The following is a 15,545-nucleotide window of genomic DNA, read 5'->3' as shown; positions in this document are numbered from 1 at the left end:
TGGTGTATTCGTGTGCAGCTGAACTAGAGAAATGCACACAGCTGGGAAGCGAGATTTCTACAAATTATTACAGGAAGGTGACCCAAAGGCCGATTTATTGCTCACTTTTATTGCTTCCAGCACACTGCTAACCTGTGCACACGGCAGTGCTGCAGTACTAGTGGAAATCAGTAAGCAGGGCCACGTGTGCCAAGCAACTGCTTTGCGTGTTCGAAAAATATTGGCAGGTGCCGTTTGCTGGGGTGGCACCGACCCTTCCTCGTGGTATCCATGCTCCCTGGGTGCACCCTGCACCCACCCACAGCTCCCAGGGTGCACGGTGGAATAATAATAACAACACATCACCCTCCGTGGAAATACACTGCTAAACCTGTTATCAACCACATCAGAAAGGAAAATAATTACAGCAAGTTTCCCCTTGGGCCACCTTCTGCAGACAACAAAAGACTTCTAAAGATCCCCCAAACCAGCCCATCTTTCCTGGGAAATACCACACACTGGAAAACAATTATTTATCATTAGATTAAGGTGCAGGCAGGTAAGGTGAGTGAGATAAATGAAGCACCTGAGTCGACTGGAAATGTGTTTGGCCCAGACCCTGCGACACACAGGCAGCGTGAGGACTTCTGAAAAGTTCATGAACATTCTGAGCGTGCCAGTCTTAGTTAGGGAGACTGAAAAATTAAGGATTTGAAAGAGAAATTAAAAGACCAGCTTGATGTTTATCTATTAAAACAAAACCCAGCGCCACAGCTTGAGAAAAACGAGGGAATTCAGTGGTTCTAACACTGTTCTTTGTCAGGCATTACACATTGAGGATTTGCATTTTCCAACTACCATCTGGATTTTTTTTTTTAATTTTTTTTTTTTATTTTAAATGCATAATGGGGAAGTAAAGCAAGACAGCTTGTACCCTCACGTCCTCAGGCAGTTTTGTTCGTTTTGTTTGCTTTTAACCAGGGGAAGTACAGAGACAATGACTGGTTATGATTACTGAGAAATACCTAAAGAAAACGAGGTTTTCAAAATGCCCCATCCAAATGCATTAGCCATTAGAACCTCCTCAAGTTTCCATTAGTCTGTCAAAACAAGAAATAATCTTATAGCAGCTCTGACTAAAAATTCTTAAAAGATTGTCACACCGATTGAATTTCAAAGGATAGACTTACAAATTCGTAGTCTCCATCCTGTGGTACTTTCCAATCAGATGAATTTTTTGTCTGGCCAGACACATTCTTCCCAAAGCTATTGATTTGATTCTCCTTCTCCTTCTGCTCAAAATATTCCAGGAATGATGGTTTGGCTGGCTGCATGGTTTCATCCCTCCCTGGAAATATGAAACATAACAATAAAAGAGTTGTTTTGAAAAATGCAGTTTTGGTTATACGGCCCTACATCACGCCCAAAAGTGATTTAATTTTTTTTAGCACGCGCTAAATCACACAGTACTGCTGAAGCACTTGCTAAAATACTATTTTCCAGCAGCTTTTCAATCATAAAACTGACTGTACAGTGGGAAAACTGGAGAAGGGAAGCTGAAAGCCCAGCACACAACAGATTGCAACGCTGGAGGCCTTGGCCTCTAGACCTGCAATCCATCATCACAGCACGCTGCCAGGTAACACGATGCCCTGAGTGCTGAACTGAACTGAACTGCTGCCCACGAGACAGGCTGGGCTCCTCCATCCCAGCCACGTTCCATGCACTGCAAAAACGAGCCGAGTTTTACAGGCAGAAGCTCACCTTTATATTCATGAACAGAACGGGACAAAAACGAGGCTTTCCAAGACCACAAACACCTTATAAATACCACATAACTTGCCTTGGGTAGAAGTGGTCAAGTTCCACACTGTGCAGAAAGGCTTAATCAGCTGACAAAGCTTTTTTTCTTCTTTTTATAAGTAGGAAGTTTTCAACTTTGCTGCTCTAGTTTTCTTTTCAGAAATTAATTCTCCTGAATCCACTTTCCTAGTGGATTGCTCAAGTAAGCCAGATATACTGATTAACCTCTCCATTCTAGGCTGTGTTTAAGAAACTTGGGGTAATAAGAAACAAGTAAGAGTATGAAGAGAGACAGAGGAGTCAAAATAACCCTGTAAACGTGAATACTTTGACTTTTAAAACCAGGTCTCACAAGCCTCCCAAGCACCATTCTCAAGGAGCTCACCCAACCCGATGGGAGAAGCAAGGATGTGGCCAAGAGCACATGGCTTTAGCACAACTGACATTGTTCTAATTTGCCTAAATTATTCTTTACAACAAGCAGGAGTTAAAAGAGAAGGGAGAATGCTGGTGATCCATGAAGAGCTAATAAAACCACATTCTCACAGGGCCCACGAGTAGGTTGGGTAGCTGGTGGGATTAGGGATATGAGCAATTTATTCTTCTTCCTTTAGCTGTTACACCATCCAGCCCCCTGCTCATGTGATTCAAGAACCACTGCATACAAATAAATCTATCAATCCATTCAGCAAACAGGTTTCCATCACTGCAGGGTCACAAGTCCCCAGAGCAGAGCAGCTCCCCAGGGCTGTGTGGAGAAAGCAGAGGTGGCTCCAGCCGTGGAGTGGAGGCAGCACAAGAGGGAAGGAAGCGATGAAACACGAGAGGATGGAAATGCTGATTTCTAGCACAGACAGCAAAAACAAAACCCCAACACGGGAAGAAAACATGACATTTAACTTCACAGCAAGTCAAGATCAAAAGGCTTTCAGTATCTCCAAAGGAAGATTTCTTCACTAGTGCAACCAGTGGCAAACTGGTCAGTCCTGTGAGATACAGCACTGCTAATATCTTGTGAGGAGTCCCAATCCAAAGGAAGAAGCTGTCTTGCACAGCAAACATGCTTTAACAGGGCTGCAAGACAAGGCCATGACAGCTGCAAACACAGCTAAAGGCTGCTCCCAGCTTAATGCCACTGCACTGCTCTTGATGACAAAATGCTTCACCAGAACCTGGGAGCACCATGCAAGCAAGCACTGAAACCCAGGAAATGGTTTTGTTCTGCTAAGACAAGGTTCTCCAGACACTGCAATAGGTTACTCATACTTGAAACATATGTTGTAGGCGATACAGAAACCACCATTTTCAGAAAGCAGGGTCAGGACTAGAGTTAACAGAGAACAGCATCAGAATAGCCTGGTTCTGGGCTGGGGAAATAAGTTCACTGCTGAATGCCATACGTTTGAAATAAATATCATCTGTCAGGCAGGCAATCAACCAAATTTTAGAGCTTCAGACAAACACACAGGGGGATGTTCTGTGATGGGTTGGTGGGGTCTGTGCAGTGCTCTCTCCTACAGGAGTCTGTACACAAGGCAGGCTGCGACAAGGCAGTCCTCTCTAAGGATACTCAGCAGTGCTTTTCTCTTGAAAAAATATTAGCTACTCTGGAAAGCCATTAAGATTTAATCACTGAATATTACTCTTGCACATAAAATTGCCATCCAGTGATCCAGAAGTTCCCTGGCAGATTCTGTCTGATCCCCAGACAAGCATATGAATTCCTTGGTCCGCTCCGAGATACTTTAAGGAAATTATTTGTCCACAGACACGTTAAACACAGAATAAATTTCTGCAAAGTATGAGAAATCTTGGCAGGATATCTGGGTTGTGATACTGAGAGAAGTGTGGTTCTACACTGAACCCGAAATGTCACGATGCATTTTGAAAAAGCCCTGCATGGCGCTGCCTCTCCAGGGTCAGCTAAAAGCTCCAGCATGAACTGAAGTGCTGATACTTTTGCACCATGACAAGTGGAGCAGAGACAAATTATTCCACCCCTGGCAGCAGTTTCCCCTTTTCTAAAAAACAAAACCAAAAAAACCTCATCGGAGAGAATTAGATCAAGAAGGACACCTTCAGACCAGCAGCGTGAAGGTCAGGCAGGGAAGTGGAGAACAGATCTGCTGTTGGGAATAATTACTGTAATACAATCACAATCCAATTACTGCTGAGTGATAAAACATTTATTTAGAATGAAGTAAACACACCCCTTGTGCTCTGCTGCAGCTCAGCCTCTTTGAAGCAGGAGGTAAGTTATTATGGACAATCACGGTAACGTTTAACACCGACTAATTTTGCAGAAATACAGGAACTCATAACTACCCAGGCTAATCTACACACAGCTCACTGACAGCCAGTCTGGGTCTTGGTAATTCAGACTTCCTAGGGGGAAAAAATGAAAATCTAAATCATGATTGTACTCTCTGTTTTGAAAACCATTGTTTGTAGCACAGGTGGCTTTGAAAGCAAATGTTTCACTCCAATGATATTGGCTTATTCAGTGCTTTCTTTTCATTTTCTTAAAGACTGTTCACTCATAAGAGGGCTTAATTCAGAGTGTCAGTTAAAACAATCGTGCTCATTTCCCCACATCTTGTGTTTTAACAGGAACTGCAATATTTGCATTTGGCCTCGTTGAATTTCCTTAGATTTGCACAGTCCCACCTCACCAGCCTGTCAAGGACCCTCTGGATGGCATCCCTCCCCTCCAGAGTGTCAACTTGGTGCTGCCAGTGATAAATGGAAGAAAAGGGAAAATTATGTACCTACAGATGCTTTTCTTGCTGCCCTTGATGTCCCTGGCCATACTTATTTCTATCAGGGTTTTAGCTTCCCCAGATCCCTGTCTGCTCAATCTCTCTGTATTTCTCCCAGGCCACCTATCATTGCTTCTACCCTCTGTAGGCTTCCTTTTTGTGTTTGAGTTTGTCCAGGAGCCCCTTGTTCACCCACACGGGCATTTTTGCCTGACTCCCTCTACGTTGGGATGCACTGCTCCTGAGCTTGCAAGATGTGATCCTTGGATATTAACCAGCTTTCTGGGGCCCCTTTTCCCTCCAGGACTTTATCCCATGGAACACTACCGAGCTGATCCCTGAAGAGGCCAAAATCTGCCCCCCTCAAGTGCAGGGCAATGAGTTTGCTGCGTGACCTCCTCGCTCCCCCCAGGAAAAGCAGGAGAGGAACGGTGCTAACTGCAGGAAGAGCAGCTTGGCTGAACACGGGGAAGAAAGTGTCACAACAGGGATGGTTGTGCAACAGAGTGGGGCTGGAGTGACTGTGCAAGGCCTTGAGCAAGCAGAGCTGACATTGCACTTGCCCCAGCCATCACACAGGGACTCAGCCTGATGATCTCCAGAGGTCCCTGCCCAAACCAGCGCCTCTGCAGCTCATGCTCTCCACACACCCACTGTCAGACACCTCTAACCCTGCAGTCACCTTAGGCCTTGCAAACACAAACAACATTCGGCCACCAATTTCAGAGCGTTTTGTCACCAATCTGAGCACATTTCTATGCATCGACATGTAGCACTGCGTCGTCACTCAGCGGCGCTTTGTTTTTTTGAAGTGATATAAAATAGAGAGATTGCTAACTGACAAAAAATGGGAAAGGAAAGAAAATATAAGAGGAGAAGTGGCTGGAATAGAAATACAGATCTAAGATATCTGAAATTTTAGTTGCTGCTCTGATCTCAGTAGGGGTGCATATGCAGTAAGACCAACAGAACCGTTCCTGGAGACAGAAAGACATTACACCAAATCAATTATCATCCCAGCACGACTGAAATTCTTTCTGTCAATCTTAGCACTTAACAGCAGTGTCATCTTCCCAAAGATGATCTGCTATTAATTCAACACAGGAGTCACACCGCTATATCTTTAAAATTTTGGTAACAGGCAGTTGAAGACAAAAATCGATCACTGCTATTTGCAGCAGAAGATGCCGCTGAAAGATGACACCACACCAAACGGGTCCGTGCCAAAAAGCATTTAACTTCCTAATTTTATAGGGTTAGACTAAAATATGAACATTTGACAGAAAGTGAGATCACAACTGTGGCAGAGAAGAGCCTTTTATGAGAAGGTCACCCTGCGGTGACAAGAAAGGCTTCACTCTGCATCTATTTTGGAATCTAAAGAGTTGCTTTATAAGGACGAGCCACGAGAGCTCCCCGGAGCCATTAAGGGCCTATCATTTAGATACGCAGTCATCTTTTAGGAGCTATATTAATTACACAAATGGAACACCACAGCTCTGCTGGGGCTGGTCCAGCTGACTGCAGAATTGCAGGTTCGGGGGAGCTGTGCAGAGCCACAGGCACTGGGAGGGCCTCCGAGAGCTCAGCCCGTCCTGTGAAGAACAGAAGCCCTCCTGGAAAACCCACAAGTGCTGCCTGGTACAAAGTCATGTTCAGAAAGGATAAAGACATCAGTATTGTTGTGAGAACAGCAGAAGGTGCCAAAGAATGCCCTAAGTTGCGCACAACAAATATCCACGTGGGTTTTGATTTTTGAAGGAATACCATGCTAAGCTGACTATGATTTCACTAACAGTGGCACAAACAGCCCAGACAAGCCAAAAGACAACCAACAGGTACAGGCAGGGCTCTGCAAGAAGCCAGTGAGGTGACATCAGCAACAGCCAGTACTGGATCCTCTCCTCTGCCAGGCTACAGCAAGGGCAGGGTGTAAGGAAAAACCTGAACAACACCTGCTCCTTTCCAAAAAATGTGACCTTTCTGAATAGTGGAGGGAATGGAAGAGGTCAGTTTTAGTGGCTGACTGCAGCACACAGACCTCCTCACATCGAGCAAAAGATGACAAAGAAGGTGTGCAGAGCCTCCAAGCCATTTGCCTTTCCATATGATGCTGCAGAGAAAGCACAATGATAAAGAAGAAACAGCCCAGTCAATCAAACCAGCAAGAGATTTACTTTTTATTCCCAGCAGTAAAGAATATCCCTGAAACCAGATCATTCACTATCATCTAGTCCCAGAAATCAAAGGACTCATTTCGTTGATTTTGTCAAATTAGCTCTCACAATTGAAAATTTTCAGAAGCTTATGAGCTTCAAAGGACGCCTTCAGAAAGAAAGTGGGATTTACAAAGTCCTTCTATCTATCTGAACAGGCTTGCTGAGTAATGAAACTAAAATTCCTGCTTTTCTCTAAAATTATTCTTCTCTACTCAGACTCGACATCAGAAGAATCCTTGTTTTATTATTCTTTCCTCTCGAAAGGGATTGCTATGATCTACCTAGGGTGAATATTCTAGAGTCACAAAGCTTGCCATGAGAGAGTAAGATAACCTAAGGAACACATTTTGTGTGCTCTTTACTCAAGTCAGTTTATACAGTTAATACTTAAATACCTATTCTTGAAGCCACAATGACAGATTTCCTCCCTATACCACAAAAAATCCCAGCTGGGGTTATAGCTGAGAACGGGCAGGGGCATCATGCTACAAACTATTTTACAAAGATAATGTGAATCAGTAACAATGAAGTGATCAACTACTACATTAGCAAATACCAAAATAAACCGTGATTTGTCAAGATTTCACAGCAATCTTTAGAAAGACAACTGGCCCCAGCTGTGGAGAATATTTGTGTGGATGACAATGGGGCACCAGGAGCAACAAAACAAAAAAATGTTTAAGTTGACTGGTGCTCAGGAAGTTGCAACCCCTGTGAGCAGGAACTCAAAGCAGCTCTGCAGAGGCAGGGAAGAGCACTCTGAAGGAAGCAGAGCCATCACTGCCTTTATTCAGACACAGTGACAGAAAGGATCCCCTGGGACAAGCAGCACTGCCTTCTGCTATTGTGTATAAGATTATAGAGTCCCTTTCACAGAGGGATCAGGATCTATTGTGCAGCAATTGGTTTGCTTTGTCCTCGCTGTTGACAGCCCTGCTGCTCTCCCCGAGTTCGAAACCCTCTCATTTCCAGTCAGAAGTTCATGGGTAGCCGGTGCATATTCACCTGCTCTTAAATAAGGCTCAGCTTTTCGGCATTCCAACCACCATCCCCTACACTGTTCACCTTCTCTCCTTGCCTTAAATTTATTTTCAATTCTCATATCCAGTGACATCTTTCATTTTAGTGGTCTAAATAAGCACAGATTGTCCACTGACATCTCACATAACAGCCTTAGTCCCCGGCAGTCTCGGTAAGTTGCTGTCTGCTTTAGATTCAATTATGTAACCAAGACTGAAAATACATATTTAGGAGGCACAAAACAGTGCCTGATGATTATGTGCAAGCAACACTTCATTAATATTAAATTTCAATTGGAATCGTGCGTTATTCGCTCTGGGCTGTTTCTTAGAGATCACAGATGAACTTTAGCAGCTGGGCAGCATAATTTGTACAGCATCAACAGGACTGAGTCATTCTGAGCAGCAGAGCAGAGAGATGTCAAATTATTCAACCAGAGCAAAAACTGCTCCATCATTAATAAGTTCACCCCGTGGCAAGAGAAGCTGAGATTTCCTCACATTAAAAGCAGACCACATAACACTTCCTATCTCCTGAAGCTTATGAGGACAAGTCTCCCCATAATTATGGCCTATCTCAAACTAAATCAAACCAGAGCATTCCTGACAGGTTCTGCTGTTAAGAAGAAACTCCTAAATGGCCATAAAAATCAACATTAGGTATCCTAAATCTCTTAACAAATAAGATATGACAGTCATTAAGGAGAAGAGTACCAACACTCATCCAAAGCTGTAGCACATACAGTTGAGAACCCTTTCAGAAAAAGGGGAGGAAATCCTCACAGCCATAAAAACTCTTTAAGACCAGGTTACCTCCTCTGGGATCTCTTTTACATAAAATCTCAGACACAATTATAAATATATAGCAGTTTTCCTCCTCCATCACAAAAGCTCAGAGGACACCTTATGTCTTTCACCTCATTAGCCTGAATTGTTAATTCAGTCCAGCAAACACAGGGTGTGACAGTGGTGAGATGTGAAGGTGCATCAATGAAGAAGTGAACATTTCACATTCTGCATCATCTGGTTCAGGTTCTGATGAATCCTGATGTGAAACAACCCCACCAACAGGGGGTCCAGCAGGTCCAGCACCCGTGGGTAACAGCTCAGGCTTCCCAGATGCCACAGAACCAAGTGAGCACTTCCTAACTTCCTTCCTATTCATAATCCAGAAACTCATTTGCTTATCTAGAGAGAACAGAAAACAACATTGCAATGAACATTTCACTCCCCCCTTCCCCCGAAGCTTGAAAATCTGCTGGTAAAAACAAATTTGGTTTGGAACTTTTGCAACGAAGGAATTTCAGATTTTACAGTTTTCCCTATTCCCGCTCAGGAGGGAAGCTTTCTCCAGCATTTACTTTGATCCAGCAGGGAGTGAGTTTATTCTTAAAAGAGACAGGTAGGTTATATTTCTCTGTATGTGCAAATGCATGGGACAGAGATGTACTTACTAAGTGATTTACTACTCCTTTGTCTCTTGGTTGGGTCTCCTGAAGCACATTGCCTCCTGCATGGACTCTGTAAGTCACATTTCCCAATTCCCATCTTCTCTAAGACAATGTTTCTGTCCAGAAGAAAAAAAAAAAAATCCCCCCACTTTCTATCTATGCCCCACCATCACAAACACAGGAGTGCTCAATAATAAAGTGTTAGAAACAGCAAGAACAGCTGTTAAACACATACATCCTTGCTCTAAGTCTCAGAAAATATAAAAATTAACAGATGGTTAACTTTGTCTCAGTGTTAAAGCTCTGTCAATTATGCAGGCCAACCAAAGGTGGACAAACATCCCACTTAGACCCTGGACTTTAATTCTCTTCGTGCTTCAGTCTGAGCCACTATTTCAATTACCAGAGCCAGTACTCAAACAAAAACCCAACAGCATTGCTCAAAAATGCTGTCTGCATGTCCACCCAGCTTAACAGTCTGCAACAAACCCTGCAGCCACCGTTTATGTCAAGTTTGCCAGCAAGGCTGCCATTAAAAGTCAAAAAAAATAACAGAGCTGCAAGACTCATCTGTGAAGATTTGTGTTCTCCACACCTCAAGAGTGGCAGTATGATGATTCTTTCAGTTTGAGAACGATTTAATCAATGCAGGAGTTTCTATAAGCAGCGTGTTATTTAAATGCATAATGCTAAGAGTGTTTTATGGTCCAATTATGCCTAAATGGACCAACTTACTTTAAACACAGGACCGTACCACTGGACATGAATAACATTAAGTAGCGGGAAGCTGCTGCAAAGAGCTATTGTCTACAGAGAAAGTCAGAGGCAACACACAGCCGGTGTCTCTGACGTACACCTGATGTAAATCCTGAGCAGCCGAGGAGCTGCTCTCTGCAGGACCTGCATCAGCACTTTGGATAACATGCAACTGCACTTTTCTGGACAACTAATGATATTACAGCATCTACAGCCACCTCAGCCACACACCAGGAACACTTTACTCAATTACAATATTAATGCAATTGCATAAACCTTCTGCCACCCATGCTCAGTCTGCTGCTCACGTTACAGCTTTTACAGTCACTGCTTTACATGAAAAATCTCAGTTTAATTTGTGGGGAAAAAACTGTTTCCTGAGTCTTGGCAGTAATGTTTCTCTGGCTTAGGTTTAAGTGTCACCCACTGGCTGTCTCACAAAGCCACCAAGACTAACAAGCTTACTCTGAATCATTTTTCTAATAGGAAATTGCTAAGTTTGCCTCTTAGCTCATTTAATTTGCTAATGAAACTCAATTTCTCCTCAAAAGGGGAAATGCTTTCTTAAAAGGACACAACCACGCTCAGCAGTGTGGGCATGGTAAAAACATAACAAAACCAAACCAGCCAAGCTGTGTTACAAGAATGAAGCCTAGAAATGTTTAAACACTCACAAACTATTACCTGCACATTATGTTATCAAGGTAGATGGCAACAGGGCTGTGAAAGCTTCTGCTCCACCTCTGCACCAGCTGCTTCACTGAACAGAAACCCCACACCCACAATCCTTCCATCATCTCCAGATCCCTCGTTCATCTCCACCCGAAAACCAGACAGCCCAGCTCACAGCACTGCTGGCAGTTCTAAATTCTCCAGTGTCATTTTATTTCATGCTTAAACAAGCAAGAGGCACTTTAATACAGAAAATAGGACAGACTATAGTACCAGATCCTATTTTGCTTGGATCTGATCATATTGCAGTGTCCAAGGAAGGCAACATGTTCATCTGCTTTATTATAAAATTACGTTCCACTCTTTAAACCGAAGAGACAAACCCATGCCAAGCCTCCCCTACCTAAAGACCTACAGGAAATAAAGCAGAAAAAGCATAAATAGCACAGAATGCAGCACTGTTTACTTGTATTATACATTCGCTCTCAGGAAAAACTTAAAGAAGATGATTCCAGACATATTAACAGTTATTCCAGCTCTGGAGCACGATGGAAACGCCTGTTATCACAAATCACTGCACAAATCACATAAACTTCAGTTATGCCCAAAGTTTTTCCTGGAATAGTTTGACTGCAATCCATAACTAATCTGCTGGCCATCGATTCAGAACTAAAATGTGTCGCGGCACGATTTAGGATCTGCGGTTCCAGGCAATCACTTGAGTGCTTTCAAAGCGCGTCACAGAAATGTCACTGTGACATTTTTAATGCTGCCCGAGTATTTATATTGAGTGCCCCAGAATAAAGCCAAGCAAATGAAAGAATTTAAGCAAACACAATTACGGCTCAATCGACTGCAAAACAAAACTTCCCCTGCGATGGGGAAGAGGGGAATTTAAGAACGTTTTTCCTCTGAGCCTTAGAAGTCACGGATTGATTTATGCAAGAATCACTTTGAAGTCTATTGGAAGTTGTTTGCGCTTTCAAGGCTATTGGAAGTTGTTTGCTAGAGATTTCTAAAACAATCCTATCTGTAAAACATTGAAATACGATGCTCTAAACACTTTTTACGGTAAAAAGAAATACAACCAAACAAAAAAACTAGTTCAGATACAGATTTATGGTTTTTTAATTAGAAGGAAGGGCTTAGAACACAAACTCAGAAACCTGCAGTTGAACAGCCCAAGACACCTAGGGAAGCTAAATTCTCCTAGTAATGCCATCAATCAGAAGTTTTTTATTGACTTAAAATAGGCTCTATTGTGAGTCATAACACAAGCTGCCAAAAGAAAATATAGATGTCTTTTTAAAATATGCATCAATAAAGCTTCTTCAAACTCAGTGGTTTCCAAACAGTGTTATTACATTTATGTTTAAGATTACAAAAAGAATTTGCTCCAGAGGGTTCTGCAGCAGGCTGATGAGCTTTAGGGCTAAATCCATTTAACTGAACGTTATGAATATGGAAATGGAAAGCTGAAAAATGGAGCTATAGGCAATTCTCACAAAGGGCAAGCTGCTCAGAGACACTGCCTAGCAGTGCATCCCAAAAACAAAGAGAGCTGCTCTGTGCAGCAGCCAGCATTTCAGAGTTATCCTACCAAGGAAGGAGGAGAATGAGGTGTTAAAGACCACTTTCATTAAATCAGATTTCCTGGAATCAAGCTACAAGTTATTAAAATGCAGCAGAACCTGGAGCAGAGAGTGCTGAGGGCAGCTGGGGTTTATCAGACATGGCTCTGTGAAGCCCATGGACATGGAAGTGGTCCCTGTGTCAGCCACCACCCGCACCCAGGACCTCCCAACGCTCCCTCCAGCTGCTCGAACCCCTCTGCCCACACACCCCCAGCCCTGAATGTGCTACACGGCAGCAGCTGAAGGAACAGGGTGGTTTTAGGAAGCCTTGAAGTCCAAGGAGGGTTTAAAATAAAAACTCGAGTTTCCTTCCAGTCACGGAGATCTCGAGGTGCGGGAGCTTGTTGTGGAGCTCCCTCTCGAGGTTAGAGACGACCCTGAAGTAAAGGGATTGCTACATCCTCATCACTGATTCTGCTCAGAACCAGAGCATGTCCTTGCAAGAGATACTATCAAAGGCATCTCCTCCGAGCTCTGTACTTCACAGACAGCGTCAGGTGCTTCTGAGTTACAAGCCCTGCAGTCTTAGGAAGATAAGCACGTGTCAAACACAGGGAGATAAACTCAGAGACACTTCATTTACACAGCGCTGGCAGCCAGTGCAGGAGCACCAGACAGCAAAACCCCCGAGAATGCGAGCCATGAAACGGAACAATACCCACTGATGAGGAGAAAATAACAGTGCTGGCTGCTTGTAAAGAAACTGCAGCTTCACCAGGTTTATTTAATACTGTTCAAATGTCCCTTTCTTGGGATGACAGTTCTAAGCATCCATCCATCCATCCATCTGTCCTTGCTAGACTGACCTTGTTCCACAGCACCTGACAGCACTACCCCGTTGCCTTTGTTGCCACAAGCTGCCACATGGGCTGACACCTCTGGGGTTTAATGTCATGAATCAATACTTGCCAGAGTCTGGAAAACTCTTTAAAGGAATTCTGCTGAAATTTCACTCTTGAATCCAGTATCAGAGGGCCCCCACAGGGAAGAAGCTTTCAACACAGAAATTCCTGAGGAAAGGATTTCTCCAAACTCCTGTCGAGAATTTTTTTCCTCTATCACTTGAGCTAAAGGTCCAAAATCAGACTGCCAAGGAAGTCTTTGGGAGCAGTGCAAGAGACAAAAGAACAAGCCTTGCCTGTGATGGTCATATTTTAGTGCTGCTGAGCCCCTGCTCAGCACTTTCCTCAGTCCTTGAGCAAACATTCATGCTGGCCAGCTGAGTCATCCCTGACTACTCTGCCTCAGGACTGGGAGGCTAACAAACCTGTGGGAATGGATTTCTATGAGAAACCAAAATTCAGAAGAGATTCCTCTTCTTCTAGTCATACTTTTCCAGGAAGGCTCTCTCTGCCATTTCTTTAACCAAAGAAACATTTTCACCTCTTTTCCAGCTCAAGCTGTAAGGTCTTCCACAGACTATCAGTCACATCATGTTAAATCTTACATCCTAAGACAAGGTTTGTAGCTTTAGTAAGCTCTCCTGTTTTAGGGCACAACTTGAAATGTCTCAAACAGCAACACACAGCTCATTCCATTGTCCTCAGTGATTAAAGTAACACTAACAAACACACCACTCGAGAGAGATGCCAGCTCCTCCCACTGCATGTCCTGTTGTGCTTGAAACCTGAAAGATATTTGCCATTTCATAAATCTTCATTGGATGCATCAGTCCTGAAACAGACTTGCTGCTTTCAGATGCCAGGTTACAGCCAGATCATCTTCTAAAGCAGCACATGCTTTTTGGATTAACCCTCTACTAGAGTCCCCCTCCTCTTTATTCTGTGAGAAATACAAAACAAGCAAGAAAGAACTGACCAAAAAAACCCACCCATCTAGAATCAGATCTTACTCAATCAGCACAGAAACTTCTGGAAATTGTGCACAACTCATCAGCTATACCAAGTGCAAGACTAAAAAGAATGAAACTCGGACCCTGAAAGGTTTCTCTACTGCCAGAGGGCATTGACCTAAACGTTTTAGCTCCCTACAACCAAAAGTCACAAGCTACCAAAAACATCAAAGCAGGTTGGGAATATATATAATAGCCCACATGAAATCTTAAGGAATATCTTACAAGTCAGAGATGTTTCCTTACTTTTCATGGTGCCCTCCTCCTCTTCCTCTTCTGTGTTTATGACCATTGTACCCAGCTGGGACTCCAAGGTGCCATCGTGCTCTATCATGGTGTTGGCTCCATCACTCATGGTGTTCACAGCTCTTATGGTTCCTGTTTCATCTCCACTCGCCCTCACCATGGTGCCTGAATCGGTTTCATCTTCCTCCTGTACAAAGATGCCATCAATACATATTTTACACATGGTGGTGAAGTCCCATGAGGAATGTCTGTATCCGAGGACACTGGCAGGTCTCACTGATTCAGAGGTTTTTACACACACACACAAAGCCACATTTGGTTTATGCACTTAATTCTCTCCCTGTCATCTCCAAACAGGTAATGAAAAGTGTTCATACTTTTCTGCCAGCGTGACAAATAAGAGAACAGATAAAATAACCCAGCAGAAGCTCCTCAGTGCAAGTTGTATCTCGTTTTCTCATTTCTGACCTGGTGATGCGTCTGCACGAGTAGATTACAACACTCATTCGGTCATTAGTGTTTTTATTCACGCTGCCAGTTCTAAGAGCTGACCTCAAACCACTATCTCAAGTGCTACAGTTCACTGAGGAGTCACCATTTAATGACAGCAACAGGTCTAAGTTGGAGGAGTACGTGGCACACGCTCTTCTGCTCGCAGACATGGAGCAGAGAAGCTTTGGGAAAACACACAGACCGACAGAGACGACTCAGCTCTGCCACCCAGACACCATCCCTCAGCAAGGTGACCCCAGACCAGTCACAAATGCAGAAGGGAGCGGGGACAATACTCAGGGCAGGGACAATACTCGTAGAGTCGACATCATGGCAACATGACCAATAAAGTTACATCCACACTGAATAAATACACAGCCCCAGACTGGAAAACCAGACGAAGAATGTGTTCAGCACAGACACTGTGGACCATGCTGCTCGAGTCTAACCCTGCTCAGGGCTGGCTCACACTGCCTGGTGTGGCCCATTTCATTTGTTCAGGCTGAAGCAGGCAGAGGCTCAAAAAAAAACAGCTTTCAACATGCTTTCCAAATTCACATGCTGTAACCACCGAGACAAGGAGCTGAACTGCAATTCACAGCAATCCCCTGAACACTTGCCATGCCCTCACCTCAGGCTTCTGCCGGTTGCTCTTGTGGAGAA

General features: G+C 43.7%; 1 protein-coding gene across 1 annotated transcript in view; it reads right to left on the bottom strand.

Annotated features, from left to right (window-relative positions):
- Window positions 1-15,545, bottom strand: part of STK4 (serine/threonine kinase 4) — a 43,479-nt gene that overhangs the window by 19,212 nt on the left and 8,722 nt on the right. Inside the window, exons 9-10 of the mRNA XM_027898033.1 lie at window positions 14,391-14,577; window positions 1,170-1,327 (exon numbers count right to left, since the gene is read on the bottom strand). Of these exons, the coding sequence (XP_027753834.1) occupies window positions 1,170-1,327; window positions 14,391-14,577 (345 nt within the window). The remainder of the gene's footprint in view (window positions 1-1,169; window positions 1,328-14,390; window positions 14,578-15,545) is intronic.

The sequence above is a fragment of the Empidonax traillii genome, unplaced genomic scaffold (genome assembly GCF_003031625.1).
Source record: "Empidonax traillii isolate 1590-97213 ecotype Southwest subspecies unplaced genomic scaffold, ASM303162v1 scaffold575:size619451, whole genome shotgun sequence".
Classification (NCBI taxonomy): domain Eukaryota; kingdom Metazoa; phylum Chordata; class Aves; order Passeriformes; family Tyrannidae; genus Empidonax; species Empidonax traillii.
The sequence above is the reverse complement of the archived record's forward strand: the minus strand, read 5'-3'. Positions and strand labels throughout refer to the sequence as shown.